The following is a 25,654-nucleotide window of genomic DNA, read 5'->3' as shown; positions in this document are numbered from 1 at the left end:
CAGGTCCAGCTCAGTTCCTTGGCTCCCATAAATACACCAGACCTGCCATAAGAAGGCTTTACTTGCAGCTTCCTGACTCGCAACCAGAACAAGTTCTCTGTAATCTCTTACATGAAAGAGGAGGTCCAAAAATACTGTCTTACTTTTTGCAATTTAGTTGCCTATTAAGTTGTTTGTAGAAATCCACAAATCCTTGGGTTTTAATATCAAAGTAACAAATGGGACAATTTGCATCCCATTACCATTTCAGACCCTTGCCCTGGGTTTGTGCTAATTCAGCAAAGCCAGGGCAGGCTTGGACACACATATACCTCGAGTTTATACTTTCAAATATATTTTTTGGTGATGTCAGAACTGGACATGAACCACCAGCACCGTACAAAAGTTTTGAGGTATCTTTGAATACCTACATTAGAACCTGAAACTGGAACCTTGGCCAGGGTACAGATTTCCAGCTCACAAGACCATCAAGCATATTATTCTTTCTTTCCAAATAATGAGGGAAATGAACAACTAGTATTTTCATTTAACTTAAGTCAAGCAATATAGCAAAACCAGAAATGCGTAACTGTTTGAGTTATAAGATATGCTGAAAAACAAACAGGTTCTTGTATCTAACAGCACTGAGAGAGCTGCCAGAGAGTGGATGATAATCCTTGGGAACATAATTAGTATGTATTTACTTCAGATAAATGAAAAAAGTATAAAAGAATCAGTCAGTAGCAGTCATGATTTAAAGTATCTGTTTTTTCTCTTTAATACTAACAAATACCAGGTACTATGCTACTTATATATCAGTGTTTTAATACTTACTGCTTGTCTACTTATTTTTATTAAGTTGCTGCTAATTTTTTGATGGAGCAATACAAAATTTCCTGAGATTTTAAGATGCATGGCAGAATGGTAATACATAGTTTCAACCTAAGGTCATGTGTTCTGTCTAGCAGAAGCATATTTTTGCAAAACTAAAAAGCAAGAGACTGGTATGAGCTACTTTCATAATGTGATGCTGCAGTAAACAAAGGATGTATGATAAAGACACTGCACAATCATCTGATGCAATGGATATTCAATGAAATACAATTTTCACTTATCCTTGAAAGGAGAAAAATTTTAAGACAAAAGGAGAAATAGAGAGTTAGATTTCCTGTGCCAAAACTTGAAGTAAATTATTCAGAACTAAAAATTCATAGTGTATAACCTTTGTGTTGCTGTTTTTCCAGTTGCTCATGTAGGACTCCATTTTCAGGATATGAGATCTTGCATGGACAGCTTCTAAACCCTGAAATTTTCAATTCATTCCTTACACAGAATGATACACATTCTTTTCTACTCCCACTAACCCATAGAGGCAGCACATTTCATGCATTAATTTTTTTTTTTTAATTATGAAGCTAAAATTAGTTTCTATATAAATATAATGCCAAAATAAATACTTTTGCTTTGCCTAATTCTGTACTTTAAATACAATTGTTAATCTTAACTATTTTAGGATACCTAACATTTTAAAACAGTGCAACTGATACAAGTAAGGGTGAATTTGGTTGCGGTAGCTGATACCTAAACATCAATAATGGATTATTAACAATGTCAAAATAATTTTTAGCTATGGTAAGTAGAAAACATTTCTGCTGGTACAGTGTCATGGAGTCAGTGCAGATGGCTGTGTGTTTGCGTTGAGGAGCGAAGTGTGTTTTTTAGGGTCCCCTGAAGACTTTAGGAAGTTCACTGCCCCTCCACACGGCAGAGAAGGCGCAGCTGCCAGCCCGCTCCGAGGCTGCCCTGTGGCCGGGAGCCGCGGGCGAGCGGGAGCCCTGCGGGCCGCGGCAGCTCCCGCTATGCCGGGAGCAGCGGAGCGGCGCGGGACCGGAGAAGCCGGGCTGCTGGAGCTGCGCTGACCAGCGGCGGCCGCCGGCCACAGCTGGCAGCTGTGCTGCATGAGCCACGGGCAGGCTCCGTGCCTGGCACGGCTCAGAGCAGCGCCTGAGCGTACTACGAGCTACTGGATCTGTGGAGCTAAGCAGCAGAATGGGAGTGAGTAAATGGCAAGCGTTTGCTGCTAGAAAAGGTCTCCGATTTGTATTTTGAAGTATTACAGATGTGACAGTGTAGAATGAAGTAAGCTTGGGCATGTCCAGCCCAGCCCTGGCAGACCTCAGCCTCCAGCTGGCTGAGTGAAGGACAGGTTTAAAATGTGTCTTTGGGAGGAAGTACTAAAGATCTTTCTTGCTCTGAAATACCTGAGCTTGCTGATGTACCTTAGCACAGGCTGCAGAATGTTCAAAATGCACACAGGTGAGAAGAAACATTTACAAGTTCAGGTAAGTGGGGTTTTTCTATGCAAGAAGTTGGAAGTGCCATTGCTCTCAAACAATCTGTATGCCAAAGACAATAGGAAAAGCACCCATTACCACCCTTAGTTCTTTTTCACCCTTCATCTGCAGAGAAAGTCACTATACTGTAACAAAAATAATTTAAAGGTGTGTTCAGGAATCTTGGAACTTGTGCTCTCTGCACATGAAGATGTTTCAGTATCCATTTATAGGTATGAGACACCTGGGGTTTAGTTCATTTGGCAAGGCTCTTAATTTGGTTTTTCAATAGCTGTAAGAACATAAGAATTGCCATAATGGTCACCTTGTCTCCCACCCTGGCTAGTGACCCTTCTAGAAGGAGATCCTTCACTGGTGCACCCTCTTGTCCTCCCCTGATCACAGCTGAGAAATTTCGTGACACAAAGGTTGCATTTGGATCATGCAAATGCAGGTGTTTTGCAGACACCAAGTCTCTGTGTAGGTCATGTCTCTTGAAGCTGTTTTCTTTGCTTCTACCGTATCCTGTGGCAAGAATCCTTCTGATGGAATTGTGCTGTTTAAATCTGATTTCACTGAGTGCCAATGAGTTGATTTTAGAAAAACAGCAATTACTTACTCCCTATTCATCTGTCACACTTTTACAGACACAGTATTCCTCACCTTGAGATGTTTTCAGCCTGGAAAGTGAGTTACCTAATCTCTCTTGAAGAAACCACTTTTTATTTCTGATCATTCTTTTTTATTTTAATTTTTCTTTCTCCTGTTTCTGTCTCTGTGTTGTACAATTTCTGAGATGCACTGGAAGCACCATAATATTCAAAATGAGGGCATGCCATAGAATTGCTCTGTAGTCTAAGTTATCCCTAATTTTTTCCTGGGAATTGTTAATGTTCTGCTTGCCTTTTGGCTGTCATGGACCACTGATCCTATGTCTTGCAACTATGCAAAATGACTCTCAGGTCCCTGTACTGAAAAAGTCAGAGTAATTTAAAACCAACTGTGTGATGCATTTAGTATTTTTCTGCATAACTATGAAGCTTATTAGTCAGCCTCTCACATGAAGATTTTTTTCCTAGCTCTGTAGTTTTGTCATCAGGAAACACTTGTGTTTTCCTTTGTCAGATTATCTGTTGATATGTTGACCAGATGCCCCCTAACATGTCCCCAGAAGCTCTCTCAGGCCTTCTAGATTTTAAACTGGCCTTGAGAAGAGTCTCATTTATTTCCTGGGGAACCTTATTTTTTTGAGGGACTTACTAGGAAAATAACCCCAAACAAACAAAACAGAAAGCCCTCCACACCCATACGAAGTACAAGCAGCTTAGTCCCTCAAGGATGTGGAGCTACTGCAATATTGATGTCAGAAGTTGGATTCCTTTCTTTTTGTCCTCTCAAATGGAATTTTTGTGTGTGATGCCAAAAACAAGTTGGGTGAGTGGGACAAATTACCAGCAGCACTTTCACTGGTAGAAATAGTCATTAGGAAGAGGCTCCTGCTTGCAAGTTAGCGTTGCTGCCACTTTGTATTTCCTGCTGGCCTGCTCCAGCATGCTCCTGTTGTAAATCCTGCCCCAGAACCTGCTCTCTTCTTACCAGTTCACTCCAGAGCTCTCCCCTCCTATTACCTGTTGTTGCATAGCATGCCCTATTCTCCCATTCTTCTCTAACAATAAAATAAGCCCCAAATCTTGGCTTTGATACAGATTTACAAAAACCTGGATAGTGAGCCTTCATGTCCCTTTCATTCCCAGTTTTAAAAAATAATTACAGACCAGCTGGCTTGCCTAGAGTCCACCTACTAAGGATTTAAACAGGAATGTGCTGTTTTCAACCTGCTTTCTCTTCTAAAACACTTTTTTTTTTTTAAAATTTGATGTGAATACCATATTTGTAAAAGGATTGCAAACAGCTAATACAAAAGTCCCCAAAGATACTGCAGTTGTTTGAGGTTAATGTCACTACAGCTTTCCTCTTGCACCCTTTTTCTAGTCATAATTTCATAAAGTGCATAGAGGCTTCCATACAGCAATTCACTCTGTATATCACAGCTGAAGGAGGAATTTTGTTTCCTGATTTTAACATGTATGTGGACTTCAACTAAGCTGTGATATGCCTAAGCACACAGTTCAACTCCCTTGTCTCTGGGTGAAGAAAACAAGTTCAGCTTTCCAGATACAAATGATTCACAGGAAGCTGTGTAAGTTCATTGGCTTTTTTAGCCTTTTAGTAACATCTTCTGCCAAAAGGAAATGTACAGCCTATTATCAGCGTAAGAAAACACTAAGAAAAGTTTAGTTTACCTTTGCAAGGTCAACTGTTTTTCCTCCTGGAGATCTCTTCCCATCTTATTAAAGAAGCAACTGATTACCACAAATCTTTCCCTATTTTTTTCATTGGTCACCCGTAAATTCAATGCATTCAACTTCTGCTTCAATTAAAAATAAGTTCTTTAACGTGCTTGTATGAAATGCACAATAGCAATGGTCAACAAAGATTAGCTCATTAAACTGGACATAATTAAAAGCAGCTGTTTTGTAGTAAAAAGGCCTTCAAAGAAGTGTCTTCCCATTAGCTGTGCTCATTTTTCCTTTGATATGCATAAATTTAGTGCTAATACATCTTAAGATTCACAAACTGCCTTTTTTCCATACCTGTATCACAGTAGCTCATGAACTTAGATCACAATTAGCTAACACAATTAGCTAATCAGCTTTTTGCAAAGTATGGAAACAAAGCTAGGAAAAAAAGAGACAAGAAATTTTATACATCAGAATATTTATTACAGAAAAATAACTGAAAGCAAAAAATAGCCAAAATTACATTTAAAGCAAAGTTCAGTAGCTAACTTGTAATCAAGCAGTAACACTGATCAAGAGGTAACACTGACCACAAGAACAGCCTCTGAGAGTCTGACACGAAAGGTCCTCTGTCACATGCATCACTCTCCTTGGCACCACCTGGATGTGATGGCTTCCCTCCCTTCCAGGCATGACTAACCTTGGTGCAGCTTCTTGCTGTTATCTTGACAGCAGATGACAGATGAAGGGGAAGTAGCTCAGACATGTCACCATTCAAGTTTTGGTGGCTATCACAGTACACCCATGACAATTACATTATTTTCACAAAGGAGGTCGCCTTCTCTGTGGTTGTGTAAGCCCCTCACCCTGGAGCCCCTGTGGAAGGCTTTCCAAGGCTCTCCTGCCTGCACCCAGCATCAGCTGTGACAGCATCAGCTGTGTATCACTGACTCCAATTGAAAGAGCGGTGGAAAAATACTGCAGAAAAGTAGCAAGTGTAAAATTGAAGCCCCTGTTTAGACAGGGGTTCTTAGCAGCTCAAGAATTCAAGAGGCTAAACACCAAGTGGAAAAGTATAAAATCTTGTAGGAAAGAAAAGGACAGGGAGTCTAGTCAGTCTAACCATTCCCCTTCTGCCTGGTGGCTGCTTGGAGAGGAAAGGCTGTCCAAGTGCTGTATCAGGAAGCTGAGTACTCAGTCTTAATCACTTTGTCAAATCCAGAATGTCTTTTGTGTTTACTAACTAATTAATAGTTACATTACACTTTTCCATACTATATATTTTGCTTGCAGAATCTCTTTCTGTCCAAGTAAAGATGCCCACAGAAGCTTGTTCAAAAGGGGCACTAACCATAGGCACAGGATAAAAGCAAACAGAAGAACCCCACAGAAGACAGACTTCATCAGCTGACACTGAAGCCCAAACTTCTCAGTAGCTGTGCATTTCTTTCCATGTGAAAGCCATCACTGTGTTTAGGGGAAGTGTCTGCTTTTGATTTCCTGAGATGTTTCATGGAAGACTGTGTGTCCTGCTGTTTGTAGAGAGCATGTGCCATCTAGGTTTGGTTGTTTTTTTCAACATCTGGTGGCCTCAGATTTTGTGCAGACCACAAACTGTTCCAAAATATTGTGTGTTCTTTTTCATGAATGTGGCACACACTTTTGGTATCCCTGGCAAAGTGGACCTTTGTGTAAAACTGGCTTATGGGAAGTTCATTCAGCATAGTAACTGCAGCGTGACAATTCCCTGGATTTGGTACTCTTAAAGTACTCCATAACCAAGGGGTCAGCTCAGAGACTGAACAGCTGCTTCACTGTGCAAACCACTTAAACATCCTCACACTCTTTCCATTTGACATAGACAAACATTCCATCATAAACCACTTTGCCTGCTACACAAAGTACTGCCAGCATCTAAATACAATAGACAAATGCAATTTTTCAGCACTAAGAGCTAAATTGCACAGAAGAGAGGAAAATAAACCAACACATGCTGAAAAGAGAGAAGTGTATTTCAAAAGGTGCATTACAAAAAATTGGTATTTAGTGCAAACCGAACTATATAACAACACACAACTATTTCAAATAAGTCAATTTATACCAAATCTAAGCGATAGAATCACGAAATTATTATTTCTCATCTACAGAAAAGTGCCTTGAAAGAAGCTGGTCCATAAGGTTTTTATCGTGTTCACCACATCTGTAAATAGAATAAAAGGACCTGTTACTTATGAGTGGCACCTTGCTTTCAATGTGAAACATGGAGCTTCTTGGTGATTTCTCTGAGAACATTCCAGAGTCCCTGAGGATAAAAGACATTACCTTTGGACTCATAAACATGAATACAATTTTATCTGGGTGGTCTTCCTAAGCACTGCCAGAGCTTGCACCATATGCTTAGCATGGATAGTAGCAAGATGTGCTCAGCAAGGGGTCTGCACATTTTTAGAGCATAGCATGCTAAATTAAGTACTTTTATCAAAACAGAGAAGAGGTTTAACAATACACAAAACAACACAATGCTTACAGTACTTCTTTTCCTAAGTTTCTAAAACCTGTCCATCAAAATTGATTTCTGGCAAATTCAAAATACCACACTGGCCCAAATATAATCGCTTTTTCGTTACAGCAATTAAAACTTGAAAGAAATACACTTATCTTACGTTTGTTTTCAAACTAAGTTTCTGACTAAGCTTTCAAGACCTTCTAAAAACCAAACAAGAAGAGCTAAGCTGCTGTTAAAATGTCTTTGATGAACATGTGAGCTGGAACAGGGAACAGGTTCCACAGCAGAAATTCCAGGACCCATTACAGGAAGAAAACAAAGAGCGGGGCCTCTGGCATCCTATGTTCTTCCCCTCAAAAAGCTGAGAGGCTCCTTTGTATTTGAGACAATTTGGAATTTATTTAAAAGCTAACTGGTACTGGCACACCAGAAAAAATACTGTCAGCTCACAGAGGAAGGCTGAAAAACAGAATGTGTTTGGACTGAAGGTTCAGCAAGCTGCAGCTCTGACAAACAGCAGAGGTAAATCCCACCATAAATATTTAATTTCTCTACACAGGTAATTGCTAGTAAGTGACCATCCTCAATTAAATATGCTTTGGGGTTCTTACTTGAAATAAGTGAGCCTACATAAACATTTATTTAAAAGAAAATCTTCCAAAGCAGTTAATCGGCACAGTATTGCAAGAGGTTAATTAAACTCATAACTGCTAATGGATTTAGAATGTTCTTCATTCAGAGTTATCTGAATTATCAGCATTAAGTCTTGCTAACTCCCTCCCTCATGCTGGCACTAGCAAGAAACCTTTCAGAAAGTTTTGGGGGTTTTTTTACCCCTTTCCTCATACCAAACTAGCACAGAGAGCTGACCTGGAGGGCCAACTCACTTGACGATCTCTATAGCTGGCACAAGGGAAGCACTGCTCTTTTGGCACAACCCTATTAGGTGAGCCTAAGCCAAAGTGCATTTTCTGCTAGTGGCTGAGCACTTGCAGCACTTGATATAAAATGCTGAACCAAAGTTGATTAAAATCAGGACTTTATTCTAATGGCTTCTTTCAGAACTCTGAAAACTCTTTTCAATCCTCACTGCCACAATGCATTGTTGCATAATAAAAGTCCATCAAAATCTCTCTTCTGGGCAAGTAAGCAGGTTCTGATAGGATATTCCTCTTTATTCCTCTGTGGGCACGCACTTAAGAGTAAGAAAGGGACTATTATCAATATCCTTGTCTAAATTCCTACATAATATATGCCAGACTTAATCCAACAATTTCTGCATCAGGCTTCTGTTCTTAGCTATATAAACTCACATGGCAGGATTTCAAACAGGCCCTGTGCTCTTCTCTCTTGCAGGCAGCCAAGCTATTTGCAACACTTTCACACATTCTCCTGCCTGTGAGAAATGTAGGCCAGCTTACCACAAGCAGAAAGTGTGAAAGCATTCTTAAAAAACCCAGCTGCTGGCCTGTTTTTCATAGAGTACAAGTCCTTTTAAACACTCCCCTACCTTCCACCCTGTAAACCCTCCTTTTTCATAAAGGGAACTTGCCCCTTTCTGGGGTGAAAACACCACATGAGTCATGTCCCCTGCCCCACCACAGCAGGCTGCTCGAGCATCACTATTCCGCTACTGCACTAAGGCTCTAGTCAAACTGTAGTACTGAATGCAAAAATCCCACACCTAGCTGTGTCTCCTTTTAGTTCTCAATATCTCAGTACATTTTTAAATATCAACATAATCCATAATTATTTGATTCTTAAGTAAAACAAGCTGGAAATTGAAAGGAGTTGCATTTGTTTTAATACAAGCAGTTGATCCAAATTAATTCCACTCAGGTCAATCAGTAATACTCTGCTACAGCTAAAGAAAAAAACTCCTCAGAGATGGGGGATTTAAAATTAGCATAAAAGGTATGCAATGTAAAAATAAGAACAAAATTAATCAGAAATTACAGATACGGAGTATTTCCTTGAGTAATGCTTGGATTTTGATCCATTATTAAAATCTGTGATTTTCACTATATTGTTCAAAAGAAGAATACCATTCAACATGGAGAATAACATGAGATTTTTAAAAAAAATTACAAGGTTGACTACCTGGGACTAAGATGCTGAAGGAATTGAATCTTCTCTCTCATTTGATCCCAATTTTGCTTTACATTCTTTGCAAGCATGATGACACTGCCTATAATATTGAAAGCAAATAAAACATTGAAAAATTTTGCTGGATTTCTTCTAATACAACCGTACAGCATGATGGCAAAAGTTCTTGAAGAAGTTATCTCTTGCCTATATTCCCCAATTCTTGTAATATGGGATATAAACTGCAAAATATGACATCTAAATGTCTCAGCCAATAAACCCCCATTAATTAATATTAAGTACTCCTTCTAGCAATTGCCAAAATATAACAGGATTTTCTAAGCAGCAAAAGATAGTCCTTGCCATTGTGCCTATGAGCAAACTGAGCTAGGAGTAAGGTGTATAACATTTTGTGTAATACCAAGTATATAGCTTTTTATGTGGGGGAAGAATACAAGTAGAGAAATAGATGAACAATGAAGAAGCTTCCCATTATCAGTCAGGCATTTTTATAGGCATAAAAGCTCATGTTGGTCTGGGGGAAAGATGTGGAAAGACAAAGGAGAACAATTTTTTGTGTAGAATTTTTGGAAATTTTGTGAGTAAAGGTTTGTACCAGAAGCCATATCGAGAACAGAGAGTATAACAGGCAGTTGAAGGAGGAGCTGGGAAGGAAGTCAGAGTCTGATTGGATGTGAAGGAGTACTTTATGTGAAGTTGAGAAAACAATGACTGAAATGTGGAGGTGCCAGGCGACAGAAGTCAACCACTGAGATTTATTCTATGGTTAGAGGTGCAAGGTGGAAAAAACACCCTCTCAGTTCGTGCTCTTCATGGTTTGGCATGACAGTATGAGGTTGGGCAAAGCCACAGAGGAGGGGAAAGTTGGAATATGGATTGAGATTTAAATTTTTGTTAAAATATGAGAACATTATAAAAAAATCTGTAGCATATTTGGCCTGATGTATGTTCCAAAGGAAGACTCAAAGGGTCAAAGTGATAACATGGACAATCTTAGCAGTATGATACTAGATGAGAATAGAACTAGTAACTGTTGTCACATCACACCTAAAAGTATAAAATTTTCATTGAAATCATGGATATCCTAGTAACAAGTATTACAGTGAGTTTAATTTGCATTTTCTGAAGAATGTGTAGTAGTTTCTAATATTGCAATATATAGCCTAAGACTATGACTAGCACCTCAGGATTTGATCACAGAATTTAAATTCATAGTTCTGCTGCATATAATTTTTAGTGTGTTTTAGACTATTTTGATCTAGGCTTAATAATTTAAATAAGCACAGACCTTTTTTGTTGTGGACCAAATGGTGCAATACCAATTTTCTGAAACTTTTTTTGGCATTCTCCCATGTATGACATCTTTCCAATGGCAAAGCCTAAGACACCAGCAACTACAGAGACAGATAACAAAACATTGTTAATAGAAGAGCTTAAATCTGGAGTGTGCTATTGGCTCCATTTTAATCATACGACAAATTGTGTATCACATCTTCTCAGAACACGTCACAAACACGTGAAGTTACACAGGGATTACAGGGTGAATTTAAATAACTACTGAAAACTGGTTACCTATCATGAGAGAGAGCAACTGGTACAAAACAATGCATACAGAAAAAGGATATAATATTCCTGCATACAGGAAAAGGATGTAATATTTAGAGGAACAGATTAGTGAAAATAAAATTAATACACAATGTCAGCACTAATTGTTCTTGCCTTTAATTGCACACCATGGTTTACTTCTAATGATCACACTTTTAACACCAATTTCTCTGGCCTTCTAAGAAGCCAGAACATCAATTTGCCATACTGTTGCACTGTGGCTTTCATTGGAGTCAGAATAAAAGACTACTTCAATATCCTTGATTTCCTGCTGAATTTTTACTGAAGAAGGAATCAATTTAATTTCTTGTCATTTATGAGCCACCTTACTGTACAGTACAGTTTCTGTGCTTCCGTTTGCTTTCTTTATCAATCCATGGTTTTGAATTAGACAGTTGAGATCAATCAAATGAAAACACGAAAAGGACCATACCATTTTATATATTCTAGTATTGTGACTTCTTGATACCATAAGTTGTGCAATCTGCCAAGCACAGCTGATCAACGAGGCTGACATAATTTATAAAACAAAGTGGAGACTGGAGTTTATACCAATTTGAGAGATTGCATTACGTAAACATAAGCTGCTACTGAAAATATTTACATTAGAAGAATCTTGTTTCATACATTTATTTTTAAACACATCAGAAACCTGATTTCCTAATCTGCTGGGGTAACATATAAATTCCAAAAGAATAAGATTTTGGAAAGAAATTCAGAGAGATGCATCTAAGGTCTGCATACTGCCTGTAAAGAACCTTTCCTTTCCTTTTAGAATTGGGTACAACTTACTTGCCATCTTGGGGTATGGACCAAATCTTGCGCTTGCTGAGAAAATGCCTACAAAAAAGGAAATGGGCAGAAAGCTTATTCACTTGAGGAACTCATCAGCCCTCAAAACCAGGGCACCAATTTTCCTACAGGCTTTTGCATTTCTTAAGGTGAGGATGGTATTAAGTCCACTAACTCAGATTTCAGTACATCAGGGCACTTTCCATTCCACTAGTTCTTAGTGCATGTGTTTTGGGGTAGTCCTAGAGTTGTAAGAGGAAGAGAACCTGGACTTTGCAGGATTCAGCTCAGGCAGGAGCTCAGAATGTAAACCAACATGAAAGCAGCATGTCTGCCACTGGTGACACCTGCAGCATTGCAGAAGTGATGGTGGCTTATGTTTCAGCACAAACCAACCCTGCATATAAAACAGCAAAATTAAATCTCTTACACAGGGTCCAGCTCCTTGTGCTGTGTAAGTAGGACAAAACTGCTCTTTGGCAGCTTTCTGTGGCTATTGATTAAAACTGTACCACTGGTATCTAGCCTCCTCCTCTGGAGAGGGAAGATCACACATTTGGGCCTTTAAGAGGAGAACACAGTGTGCTAAACAAGAAAAGCAAAAAGCTGTCTTTAGCTTTTCCACCAAAATCCACATTCCCCCAGTTAAGCTCAGGAGGTGAAACCAGTATTCCTCTGAGAGCTATGTGTCTGGCAGAGGAGTGCCATGCTGTGGAGGAGGGCTCCACACAGCAAGACTACCGTGGCAAAAGGAAGGGAAGCGAACACTGGTTGCACTGTTACATGCATTCAGACAGTAATAATGAGGCATAGAAGCTCCAGCTTCTTCTAGAGGCAGGGTACTGTGTGCAGCCATCAGAAGAGTGTTTAGACAGAGAAGCATTCAGCCTATGCTAAGCACAAGGGCCTTTGCCCACTTTGATCTATGCAATTTTATATTGTGTCTCTCAGGCGAGGGAGGAACAAAAGTGTTGCTTGTTTCTAATCACCCCCCTCCAATTGTTGACACACGATAATGATTATTTAATAAGGGCATTTGTTACTTCACAGCTGGTCAGAAACATCCAAGTACAATGAACAGAAACTGAGAAGAGTACCTGGTGCCAGAGGCTGGCATGTTAGCTACGGAGACAGCCCCAGTGCCCTTCCTATCGCTGCTCACCCTTTCTTGAATGTGTATTCCTTCTCTGACACACCTTCTCTTCTTCCCTCCCTGTCTCCCTACAAGCTCGTAGGTCAAGGATGGAATTGGGAACCCACATCAGCCTCTTGTGGTATAGCTTAGCAGACTTCAGGGTGGATGCCCCTCACTCTTTCCCCAAAACACTAACCTCAACCTTATACACAGTCAAGGCCCCCAGCAGGGAAACTGAAGGTGCCATGTGTAGAACCAGGCTCATCCACCACATAAACAGAATACAATTTTCTTTTGTGTTAGCCTGCAGATCGTAAGCCATCTCTACAGAAAGTTCTCTGTCTCCTCACTTTGGCAGTACTCCTTGTCCCTTTGCACCAAAGCTGTAGTCATATTGATACATGGTCACTGTAAAAACATTGCCAGCATTTTTCAAATAAACAAACAGTTAGAGCTACTGTACCCAACTCTAACACCCCCGCTCGGGTTGTACAATGCTCTGCCTCACAGGCTGCCCCAGTGAAGGCTCTACTCAAATACATGTAATCATGGAGACAGAATCCAGCCACCTGTCTTTGGATTTGCAAATTCTCTTTTCAGTTCATGTTCTTTCAAAAGAATGACTGTGGCAATGCACACATAATAATCAAATCACCATACCAATGACGGTAATGAGTGAGAGGAATATTGGTCTTAAAAACCAGCACTTTAATAATGTATTTTTTATATCTTTACCTTTTGAGATTAGCCCCTGGGTGACAAGCATGCTTCCAAGAGATAAAGGAAGAGCTGTGAAAATGAAAAGGAGAGTAGCTGGTATCAGCCAAAATTCACTACTTATTTGGTAAATACTCTTATATGTTAAATGTTTTATGTTTCTAATGTTAAACATACTACTTCTAAACATTAACTTTGCCTACTGTCTTAATCACCTATTATATCTGCTCATTCAGATTACATTCTCTTCGAAGCAAGGATGTCCTCACACATTAGACATCAGCCATGCTGTAACATCTGGAGGTAATGCTATATATATATATATATATTTATTACATAATAGTTTCCACAATCTGAGTATCTCCTCTAACTACTGCAACACTTGTAACGACAGCAGCTCCGATGAAATGCTGAAACCCTTTTCAATCTTCTCTATTCAGGAAATATGTAATTTAGATACAAACTGAGAGGGTGGACTTAAAAGGCACTAAAACACTGAGTACTAATCTTTTCGATGTCCTAACACACAAAGAATTTCAGAAATCAAAGACATGTAGCCATGCCTGCCTTCCATTCAAAGGCACTAGTATGTAATGAAGTAAAACATTTCTAAGGTGGTTGTAATAATGGACTTCAAGGATAGAACCAACTCTACAATTGCTAAAGTTCACATTAAACAAGACCTCAATTCAACCACTTTTACCTACAACGATTACGCAAACAATTCAATTAAACCTTTAAGAATACAATGCTTAACTTAACATGACATAGTTAACCCACAACAGTGTTCCAACAAAAAAGCATTTTGCAGACAGTTTTGCATACATACATCAAGAAGTCATTCTGTGTGGTAAGTATGACTTTGGATCACCCACCTCTGTACCAGAAACTTTCCTGTTTGCATTCTTTACGGATCCTTGCAATCTCTCCATCTTGAATTTGGGAGATGGGACAAAACAACATTGGCTGAAAGCATAAACCTGGATTAGTTTGCTGAATTTAATCTTACAGGAAGAAAAAAAATAAATCAATTAAAGAAGATAAATTATTTAAAAAACAAATAAAATACAAAAACCTCCAAGTGAAATTCCCTATTCTGTTAGCGGTGTGACAAAATCTTGATGCCCCAATACAGAAACAGAAAGAACTACATAGGTTTTAAGTTTAAACCACCCATCTTGTTGGTCTTTCCTACAATTACTCAGCTGCTGCTTGCCTCAGAAGCATATTGCTTTATATCTGTTAGTAATTTTATTCTCATGAGCTACATTATCTCTCCCAGCAAGAAATGACAGGAAATAAAGGCAGAGTGGCAGTTTCAAAAATCAAGTTCTGCTCTGTATAGAAGTCAATTGAAGTTCAGTAAGAGCAGATTTTGCAAGTATTCAGAAGAGGGTCAACATAAACTCTGCCAGACTCCCCACTAGTAGAACTTTCTCTCTGAGCAATTTAAATATATCCATGGCATTAACTGAACTCAACCATACTGGCTTCACCCTAATACAAATTAGGCCACCAATAGACTTCTTTAAGGTAGCTCTTTTTTCACCCATTGTGATTGAGAGGAAAAAGTGACAGTATTCTCTCTTGCAGTCTACTATCCAGAGTATTGACCTGCAGACATAAAATTATTTTTCCTTCTTTAAGAAAAGACTCAGTTTTAGCACTTGTAGTGTCATTATCAGACATCTGAAATAAATGGGTGTACTGGTTTCAACTGGACAAGAGTTTATTTTCTGCATAGTAACTGCTATGGTGCTAGGTTTTGGATTTGTGACCAAATCAGTGTTCACAATACAGGGATATTCAATTACTGCTGAATAGAGCTTACACAGAGTCAAGGCCTTTTCTGTTTCTCAGGCTGCCCCACCAGCAAATTGGCTGGGGGTGCAGAACAATTTGGTAGGGGACACAGCTGGGACAGCTGACCCCAGCTGATCCAAGGGATATTCCAATTCCATACCATGACATTGTGCTCATCAAGAAAAGCCAAGGGAACGGAGATGTCATTAAGTTAAAATTAACTGAAATGTTTACATTTTTCTGTAAAAACACAACATCTTCAAACACACATATTCTTGAAAGAAAAACCAGACATCATAGAACAAGCAATATCTTGGGAAAAAGAGCACATTCATCTGTTACAGGATTCTATCTCATTTTATGCCTGACTGATCCATGATTTTATAGACATAATAATGAAATGAATCTATTGGCCATAGCCACACATTTCACATTATAGCTAATTAATATCTCAGCCCTTCTTCAAGCACTGCTCCCACAGAGGTTAATGGTGGTGCTGCTTGGCTGAACAACACAGAATTGACTCCACTCCAGACCACAGAGAACCACTTCAAACTGGTTTCAGAGCAAGGTCATAGCAAATACAGTAAAATACAAACAGGCTGACTGAAAGATAAGGAAATGAGTATCAGAGCCCCAAGCACACCAACAGGCTTTGCAACCTTTCTGCCTCCATACACATCCTGCCAGGGTTTTAGCTGCTTGGGCTCAGAGTCAGCTCTAACATGGCACAGTTGTGTAATACTGAATTAGACTGCTGTGAAAAGAGCAAAGCTCAGAGAAAGCAGCAAGAAGCTTTGCCCAGGGCCTCTGCCTTTCAGCTCAGGAGCTGTATATAAGCTCAGGCCCTTGCCTTAACTTTGTAGGTATACCATGTCTTACCTTGCCGTGCTAACCTGATCACCTGGCTTAGCATCAGACTTACCTTATTCCTATGGACTTGCCTGGCATCACTGAACTGACTGTAGGCTGACCCTGGTTAACATCATTGGATCTGCTCTCTTCCTTTTTTGGGTACTGTGCTCCCTGCACCTGAGGCCCTAGCCCCTGCCACCCTGCTGTCACTTGTGCCCCTTCCTTGCAGATCGGCCCAATACTGCTGCCCCCTGGTAGTGACTGGTTAGCAAAAAACTGTACCACACTTAAATTCCTTGATTTCTCTATCAGAGGAGAATGTTCATCTTCTGTACAGCTGTAGACCAGATCCTTGTGCCATACTGTTCCCTTCTCCCCCTCTGAATACATAGACATGTGCATATGGAACTTGTTGGGGACAGGTTGTACTGGACTTGTACTCTGACACCATGGCTATGCCAGCTTGTAACTCAGGGCATAAATCAGAGACTTAAGATTCACAACTCCTAGCCCTCTGAGCACAGTGAACCAGGAAAAATAACACACTGTCCTTTCCCCTCTTCATGTACACGCTTAAGCTAACAGACACCTATTTCTCTCTTCAGTAAGAGCAATTGAGGCAAAATCCTAGTTATTCATTAGCAATAGCATTGAAATAAAAGGGAGGAAACCCAGCTTACCCATCCAGGTTGCTTTATTGGAGGTGTCTGACTCTCCTGTTGGACTGTTCCAGAAGACATTGTCTCTTTCCTTGTACTCTGCTACTGCTCTTGTTCAGCAGAAGCTATGCATTTTATGCTTGGCTACTTTCTGCTAGGTACAAAGGTAAAAAGTCAAGATATCATACTGATATTTGTAAGTCCAATGTTCACCTAGAAACAAAAATGACCAGGTTGAAAGGAGTGTACTTTTTACAGCACACAGCATTCAGTCACCTGATACAGTCTATAGCACAGTGTATCACTTATCAGCAACACAGACTTGTGTCTAACTTATGCAGGTAAGTCAGTAACTACAATTAAATGCTGAATCATGACCTAGTACAGTATGCTCAATCATGAAGAAATGCAAATAAATATGAGCAAGTAATTTAAAACCTTCCTAATTTTTTAATGTACTGCAGGTCCAAGAAATAGCCTCTTTAGAGTGCTGTCCAGCATTACTGCACTACTTCTATCCTCACTGCCATCATTTGAAGCCTGGATTCCATGGGACCCACCAGGCAAGCCTATCACAAACCATATCTGTAAATCCAAAACCACAGTTCAGTTACAAACATCCTTTAAAAAAATAACAAGAAAGAATAAATAGATTCCAAAGAGTTTTAGAGTTGCAATCTTCCATGCCTGAGAACTGCACTGCTAGGGAAAAGCAAGAAGGAAACTCATTTATTTATAGAGTAATTCAAACATGTAAATTGGATTTTTACCTAGCACTTTGCTGCATGGTCTGGCACTTTATTAACATAGAGGGCCCTTCTGCTTTTCCAAAAGTACCTTCTGAGAATGGTGGCACTGTGCAAGGCTAAAGTGACTGTGAAGGGCAGAGTTAAACAGAAAAGATATGCAACAATTTATTGACCTAAATGTTTTTTGGCATTCACAATATTACTGTATAAACCACTTCCTGCACTTATTTTGGGGTCAGTTACATAGCTATAAAGTTCAAGCAACGTCTGCTTCACATACATTAGATATTCAGACAGTGAAGCTTTTTTAAGAAATGGAACAGAAACAACATAACCTCCTCTCCCCTTGGTAAAAAAAACTTAAATAAAGCATTGCATTTGCACCAGTCTGCACTTTATTCTCAGACACTTGCAGAAATGACAGTGATCACTGTGTCTTTGAAAAAACGTAGGTTTGAAAACCCATATTATATGAGGGAAGCTCACAGCTCTGCACTGTCTTCCTCAGTCTGAGAGCAATTTAGGTTTTATCAGTCTCTTGTCACTTAATGCAAAAAAAGGACATAAAATATGAGAAAGATGCATAAAACTTTAAAGAGATTTGCGTCAATCAAAAATCAATCAAATTTTCTTATTCTTATCTGCTTTCTTGTTCTTATCTACTCACAAAGCCTACTTGTGCAGACGGCTGCATAAAAATAATCACTGGAAACAGTTTCTAACTGCTGCAACAGATTTAAAGCGCTTGTCTTTTTCATGATGATAAAACAGCTGAGTCACAGGGGGATAATAATAAAACAAGGGGAAAAGAATGGGTATAAATTAAGTTTATAAAGATTTCCAGTTTGCCACTGGACTCCTATATTGTCCAAAGTACATGTTTCTCCTGAATTATAAGTTATTCAGCTATGCTACTGCTTCAACATTATGAACCCCAAAAATATTTAGCCCTTTAAGCAGCCTCATGGTACATCTGCCATCATCCCATCTTTCATGGGATGAAAGCCAAAAGCTATACTGGCAAGAATGAAACAAATAGACAGAAGTGATGTCATAAAAATATTATGTAACTGAATTATTAATATTCATACCTAGCAGACATGGTGTCTCCTATCTGAGGAATGTAAAAGTGTTCCAGTATTTTGAGGCCCTGTGTCTTGCAAAGACAAGTGTCATCCCAAAAATTAAGTTTATTTCCATTAGCTTACTGAAGAAACTTAACTTTCTTGTAATTTTCTGTAATACTCATTGCTGTTTTCTCAACCTGACATGTAATTCTAAGTGTAACAATTAACTATATATTCTGGGAAGAATTCCCCAATTATATTAGTTTAAGTGAAATACCTATGTATTACAAGATTAAATCAATGTGGTTTGCAAGGATCAAATACTCAAAAAACTTACTCGTCTTCTACAAGAACTGTTCTGGATCATTTATTCATTTATGGAGGAAAATGATAATATCAGGCTCCTGAAATATCTCATGGTTTCAATACCTCTAATGGGATGATAAAGAAGCAGTATGCAAGATGATAGCTAAGTTTTTCAAATGTGAGACTTGTCAACTTCCTATACTCTGTTTTCAATAAAAAGCCTCCTTCTGAATAGGAATGGTGACCCCATAATTTCTAGGACTACTTCGGGGAAGAAAGAGGGAGCCAAAATTGCACGTATTAACTAGTACATGCAGTGGGCTGTGATGCCCAGGGCACTCATCACCGAGACAACTCGTCAAGGATTTCAGAGAGGCGCTTCAAGGACCATTGTGAGGAAGACGAAAGGTGGCAAGACACAACATGTTTCACATCTAACTAAACTGGCTCTTTGTTTTAAACTCAGGCTCTTATTTCAAAGGAGAGTCTATAGAGCAGCTGCACTAGGTCGTCAATGAAAAACTCTTTACCACCACCTGACAGCACGGGGCTGGGGAATGCAGCAGCTGCTCAGTGCCCTCACCCCGGGCAGTCCACGCCCGGCCAGCACAGAGGATTGCTTTCACAGTATCACAGAACGAATTAGGCTGGAAAAGACCTCTGAGATCATCGAATCCAAGCTATGACCGAATACCACCTTGTCAACTAGATAATAGCACTAAGTGTCACGTCCACTCCACCACTTCCCTGGCAGTCCATTCCAATGTCTAATCACCCTTTTTGTGAAGAAATTCTTCCTGATGTTCAACCTGAACCTCGTCCGGCACAGCTTGAGGCCACGTTCTCTTGGCCTGTTATTAGTCGTCTGGGAGAGCAGACCAATCCCCATCTGGCTACAACCTCCTTACAGGTGGTTGTAGAGGGCAATAAGCCTGAGCCTCCTTTTCCCCAGGCTAAAGACGCGCAGCTTCCTCAGCCGCTCCGAACAGGACTTACACTCCAGACCCTCCAGCACATCAATGTGCTTCCTACACTGAGGGGAGACGGCCCGTGGGGCTGAGGCGGCACACGCCCCGCAGACCCCGCCTGCCCCGGGCCGGCCGCCGAGAGCCACGCCCCGGCTCCAGCCTTCCCCCCGCCGTGACGCCGCAGAAACCCGGCCCCGCAGAGCTCAGCCGCTTGGCGCGGAAAGGAGGAGTCTGACACTCACAGCCCCCCAGCCGCGCTTACCTTCCTCGGAGGAAGCGGAATGGGCTGGGCTGACCCGGCCCGGCCCGGCCGGCCCCGGAAGCCCGCGAGTGGGCCCGCCTGCACAGGAGCCGCGGCCGGGCGGGGAGCGGCTGCAGCCCGTGCCCGCCTCCCGGGCTGAGCGGCGCTGGGGCGGAGGCCGGCCCGCCCGTGCTGCCGGGCTCCACCGCCACCTCCCGGCCGCCGGGTGCAGGGACAGCCCGGGCAGCCGGCCCGCAGTGCCACCCAGTTCCTCTCGTGCCCCGGCTCCTCGCTCCTACCAGGATCTGCTACTACACGAGCACTTCTCGCCTCCCCGTGGGCTGCTCCGGTAGAGAAACACCGAGGACGCCAAGAAAATTCCGCGTTCTCGGATTTCCCCAGTGAAATTCAGAACGGTCTTTTAGCAAGGGTATGGGGTTAATGAAGGTAACAGAATCACAGAATCATTAGGGTTGGAAGGGCCCTCTGGAGGTCATCTGGTGCAGCCCCCCTGCCCGGGCAGGGTCACCTGGAGCAGGTGACACAGGAACTCGTCCATGTGGCTTTGGAATGTCTCCAGAAAGGGAGACTCGATGACCTCCCTGGGCAGCCTGTTCCAGTGCTCTGCCACCTTCAGTGGAAAGGAGTTCTTCCTCAAGTTGAGGTGGAACTTCTTGTGGTTTAGTTTATGGCCACTGCTTCTTGTCCTATCACTGGGCACCACCAAAAAGGGTCTGGCACCATCCTCTGACACCTGCCTTTGAGATATTTATATGCATTAATGAGACCCACTCCCAGTCTTCTCTTCCACAGACTAAACAGGCCCAGCTGCTGCAGTCTCTCTTCGTAAGAGAGATGCTCCAAACCCCTCATCCTTTGTGGCCTCTGCTGGACCCTCTCCAGTAACTTCTTGTCTGTCTTGTAGTGAGGAGCCCAGCATACAACATATGGGGTCTGTTGTATGAATTGAAAATATTTTTGTAGAAATGAAATCTTGTTCTTTAAAAAAGAAACAACAAATTCTACTTTGACCATTTTGGAATGAAAAGCATTGCTTATCTACCTCGATTTTAATATTACGATGCTTATGTAAGTAAATGAATAAATTTTAATTTAACAAGAATTAAACAAATAAGAAAGGCATTTTCATCAAGCAAATAATTTTGCAAGAAAAAGTTATCCTGAAAATGTCAGTAGGGTGTGGGAGGGGTTGTTCTGGAAATACTGAAAAAAATGGTTCCACTTTCTCTGAAATGAGAAATGTAATGCCCTTCTTTAAGGATGAGTTTTCTAAAACAAAAAATATAAACATGAGTTTTATTTTGCATTTTAATAAAAAAGGTCTCAGTTTCTATTTTGTTTTGCTTTGTTTTTTCAGAGGAAGACATAAGTTTTCAGTAGAGTATCCTAAATGATGATATGACACTTCAGTGCTTATCATGAAGTGAATAGCCTGTGAGATCACTGTTAAACTTCCTCTTTTTGCATGACCTTGGCATCTCAGTTTCATAAGAAACATAAGTCGTAGTTGATTTTCTTAAGTCCAAAAAAGCTTTCAGCTTCCAAGAGTCTTGGCTACTTGAAGCCCCTTTCACCAGACTATTCTTCCACTCTAGCCTGCCAAACCAGAGGATCAGACTTTGCTGCTGCAAAATGTGCTTTTCACATGGAGACTCGGCAAGAGTGATGTCCTAAAACAAGTCTTAAAAGGGTATCTAATACTTCCTGGGATCTAAAAGGTATTCTTGAAAACATACATGAAAACTATTTAATAGATACTGGCTACATACTATTCTGAAAAATACAATACACAGGAAAATCCTGTGTGGAGTGAGCACTTATTAACCAATAACTTCTTAACTGGTCCAGCTTAAACTGAACATAAAATGAAAGAGCATTGGGATGACAGTTTTCTCGTGGGGCATATGTGTGCCTGGGGATAGTGGTTGCCTAGGTGGTTGCCTAGATAGGACTGTTTGGATTCTTGCACCTTCCTGTGCAAAAATGCTTATAAAAATCAGTTTAAGCTTCTTTTTAATTTTAACATTAAATTTAAAGTTAGTCATCACAATTGAATAAACACAAAGCAAAAGAGAGATTTTTATTGTTCCTGGAACAAAACCAACTTTACACATCAAAGGAGAAAAAAAAACCCAAGTGATACCAAAAATAAAACAACCAATATGGAGTTGAATGCTTGGCTGAGGAATTATCTGTTGTCAGAGTAGAAAGAGATCAAGGACTGAGATTTCACAAACTCAGGGAAGGTTTACAGGCTTTGGCTGTTCAGCTGAAGAACCTCTTAGAAACCACTGAAGGGTTGCCAGGGTCCTGAGGTTCACCACATTCCCCAAAGCAAAGCCTTTCCAGTGTGCATATTTAACAGAAACACTCCACCTGTATATACAGTGCGTGCCAGAAGGAGGAACTATTCCCACTTACATAAACATGGTTTATTTGTCCTTTACAAAACTGAACACTGTTAATTGCTTAAAAATTCCCTGAGAAACAAAGCTCCCCCTCCTTGCTTTGTAATCATAACAGAGTATGGAAAACCAAGTAAGTATTACACGGCAGGGCATTGTTCTCACACTGATGGGAGTAGGAGTTAAGGGCGAATGAAAAGACATGAAAAGTCACAGCAGGAAACTGCGGAGAAAAACAATGGACTCTACACGATTCAATGTGAATCAGGCAGAAGCCATTTTATTGATGAACTACTGTCCCTAATATACAATTCTTGCTTTCCCTACATGCAATCATGCATAATTATTATTGGTCAAGGCCTATTTTCTCATGCTACTTTATGCTTTATGATTGGCTCTTGTATGTGTGTCACATCATCCGTCGTGTATGTCACAACTGTCCTTCAGTTTGCATTTTCTTATCCTTTTCTTCCTTTGCTTGTTCCTTGTTCACATCCTCCCCAATGCTGCTTGTTCCTTTCTCACAACCTTCCATGGACTTTTCCCCCTGTATAGATGCTTAAGACCTTTTGTCTTATGCGCTCTGGTTCTTCTCTTTTATGGCTGGTTCACGATATGTCCATTTTCTAGTAAAAACATGGTTTCCACAGGAAGCAGTCAACATACTTCTGAGTAAAACATTAAACTGTCCTCACTACTTGCAAGAAATCATGTAAGTTTTCTGTGTCTTGGCTGATTCTTGGATGTACTTCTATTTTATACTTGTCTGGATTATCTTTTAGTAGAAATGAGTAGCTGGCAATTATGAGATATTCAAGATATAGGATTTCCTCTGGTCAGTGTGAAGAACCCAATAAAATGTTTGCAGAGACCTGCATGTCTGTGTTTCCACTGAGACTGTGACAGGTGCCTAACTGTAAACTCACCCACTCTTGCTTTTTTCCAGAGTTGCAGTTTTAATCTAATCTGGGCTCATATGTTCATGCTTTTCCCCCCCATTTCTCTGGCACTTTCTTCTGCTTCTTCATCATGCCCATTCAATCACATCTCTACTGGGAAATATGCAAGGACAACTTCTCTCAGTGGTCTGAAAGTTGTTTTAAATTCCATGTGTTTACTCAGGTTTCAAAACATGCTTGTATTATAGTTTGAACCCAAATAAAGCATTGTTTTTTACAATCACTAGCTTTATAAAAGTTTACTCCTGTCAACCAATGTATTTATGGGGCTGTTAAATTCAGATAATTTTTTATGTCTGTTTTAGGGTAGGGGTGTATTAAATACTATTCTAAAATGAAAATGCTCCTTGTTCTGTGAGTGGAAACTCCTACTGTAGTATGTTCTCTTGACTTTGCTGGTTTGCCATCATTGTATTCCTGTAAAGATCAAATGGTTTTGCTTTATTTTTTATCAGGTGCGCATATGGCACTCCAGGGATAAAAAAAATATAGTGAAAGTCATTGCTACACATACATGTGTAACTAAGCACCTTGCAAGCATTGGCTTTTGTATTTAAGACATTACACCTGAAAACTCTCTCCTCTTTTGCTCTGATGCTTATACATATATATAGTGCCCTATGGAGAGCACTGGAATGTAACTTTGTGACATGTGAAACCAAACTTAATAGTTACTAAGAATCTCAGAGAGAGTACCCAGAATACAACTGCTAAATTTGTCAGGATTTGCATTATTTTCATTGTATGATGAGTTTAATGGAAGCCACACAAGCGTATCAGGTTTACTATTCCAGTCATGTCTAGTTTTACTGGAACTCCACCTCTGAACCATGAAGCAAGATACTGTAATTACAAAAGGTGTTGCAAAATTTTTTCAAATCTTTATTGGCTGAATACATGCTGTGAGCCTTACGCTCCTGCCATGCAGCTCCAAAAGCAGCAGTTCTGGGTTTATTCTGGCCAAGGATCTCATCTTCCAAGTTCCATTTGCATCACAGCACAGCAAGATGAAATGGTGTCATCACTTACACAATCCTGAACCAATGATAAGTGAACTTGGTGACTATTCTGGTATGAATATTCTTTAATGAAGAAAAAGATGCCTTTAATGACATGGAACTTGGAGAAAACAGAGAAGCTCATTAAATCTGTGGGTCTCATTCTTCCTTCCCTAGTGAGGTCAACTTTTCCATCGAAATACTTGAATTCTTTTGTGGACATTTAAAACACCTTTCAAATTTTTAAAACACGTTTTCAAATAGCAGCCAAAATTCAACAAAGTTTTTGTAGCTAGCCGAACCCCATCATACTGCAGGGTAAATGAATCACTTGACTTTGAGACTACTGGGGCAACATTTAGTTAAGTACCCTGTCCTCTCAAATGTCTAGACCTGACTTTATTGCTAATAACGGGTCATATTGATGTCAGGTGTTTATAATTTACTCCTATGGATTTAGAGTTTCACAAACGGGGGAAAGAAAATGCATACCATACGATTTATTTGGAATGGGACAGTAGTTTTAACACAAATGAGAAGATACAGATGGCAGTTCCATAGAATGCTGTATGAAGATTAATAAAACTTAATATGATGATATATTCCAACAGCAGAAGGACTTCTTAGTTCTTAGTTCATATTTACAATTCTACTTTTTATACCCAAAAAAATATTCTAAAATTCAGATTTTGCTTATGCAATCTTTTTGCCAGAACTTGGCAGCTGTGATCATGGCTGGGTCGATTTAACTCATGATTTCTTCTAAAATTAACAAAGGTAGTTACGCAGTAATCTCAGCAAACGAAATACTTCTTTTGGTGCTTTTTGTAGACAGCATTGTCTTTAACTCTGCTATAAAACAACTCACATTTCACAAAGGTGAGCACAGTACTATTTCGCACATCCCCGAACTCCGCGTAACCAACCATGTGTTTATACAAGCTGCCAAGTGGGTTAGCTCCTCTTTTCCCCGCCAGCTTGTGCGATGACAACATTTTGCTTTTATTTTTCTTGCTGGTGTGACTGTTCAGGGGACAAATGCTCCTTTGCTGACACATAAATGGAGGGGCGAGATCTCCTGGCCGCTTCGCGCGGCGGGGCTGTGAAGAACACGGTCCGGCCGAGCGGGCTGCCCGCCCCCGCCGCGGGG

The 25,654-nt window shown here is 40.3% G+C and overlaps 1 protein-coding gene across 3 annotated transcripts; it reads right to left on the bottom strand.

Moving 5' to 3' along the window:
• Positions 1-5,073: 5,073 nt before the first annotated feature.
• On the bottom strand, positions 5,074-20,236 carry OCIAD2 (OCIA domain containing 2). 3 transcript variants are annotated; one of them, XM_069014148.1, is made up of 8 exons: positions 20,143-20,236; positions 16,812-16,941; positions 14,349-14,439; positions 13,492-13,545; positions 11,622-11,669; positions 10,513-10,618; positions 9,219-9,306; positions 5,074-6,812 (listed from the first exon to the last, which is right to left on the bottom strand). In XM_069014148.1, the coding sequence occupies exons 2-7, from the start codon at positions 16,869-16,871 to the stop codon at positions 9,225-9,227; spliced, it is 441 nt and encodes a 146-aa protein (XP_068870249.1). In that variant the 5' UTR covers positions 16,872-16,941; positions 20,143-20,236; the 3' UTR covers positions 5,074-6,812; positions 9,219-9,224. The 3 variants fall into 3 exon arrangements, with proteins under 3 accessions (XP_068870249.1, XP_068870248.1, XP_068870250.1); XM_069014147.1 differs by lacking the exon at positions 20,143-20,236 and adding an exon at positions 17,561-17,645; XM_069014149.1 differs by lacking the exon at positions 20,143-20,236 and having other exon boundaries at positions 16,812-16,960.
• Positions 20,237-25,654: the final 5,418 nt, after the last annotated feature.

This window comes from Aphelocoma coerulescens, chromosome 4 (genome assembly GCF_041296385.1).
Source record: "Aphelocoma coerulescens isolate FSJ_1873_10779 chromosome 4, UR_Acoe_1.0, whole genome shotgun sequence".
Classification (NCBI taxonomy): Eukaryota; Metazoa; Chordata; class Aves; order Passeriformes; family Corvidae; genus Aphelocoma; species Aphelocoma coerulescens.
The sequence above is the reverse complement of the archived record's forward strand: the minus strand, read 5'-3'. Positions and strand labels throughout refer to the sequence as shown.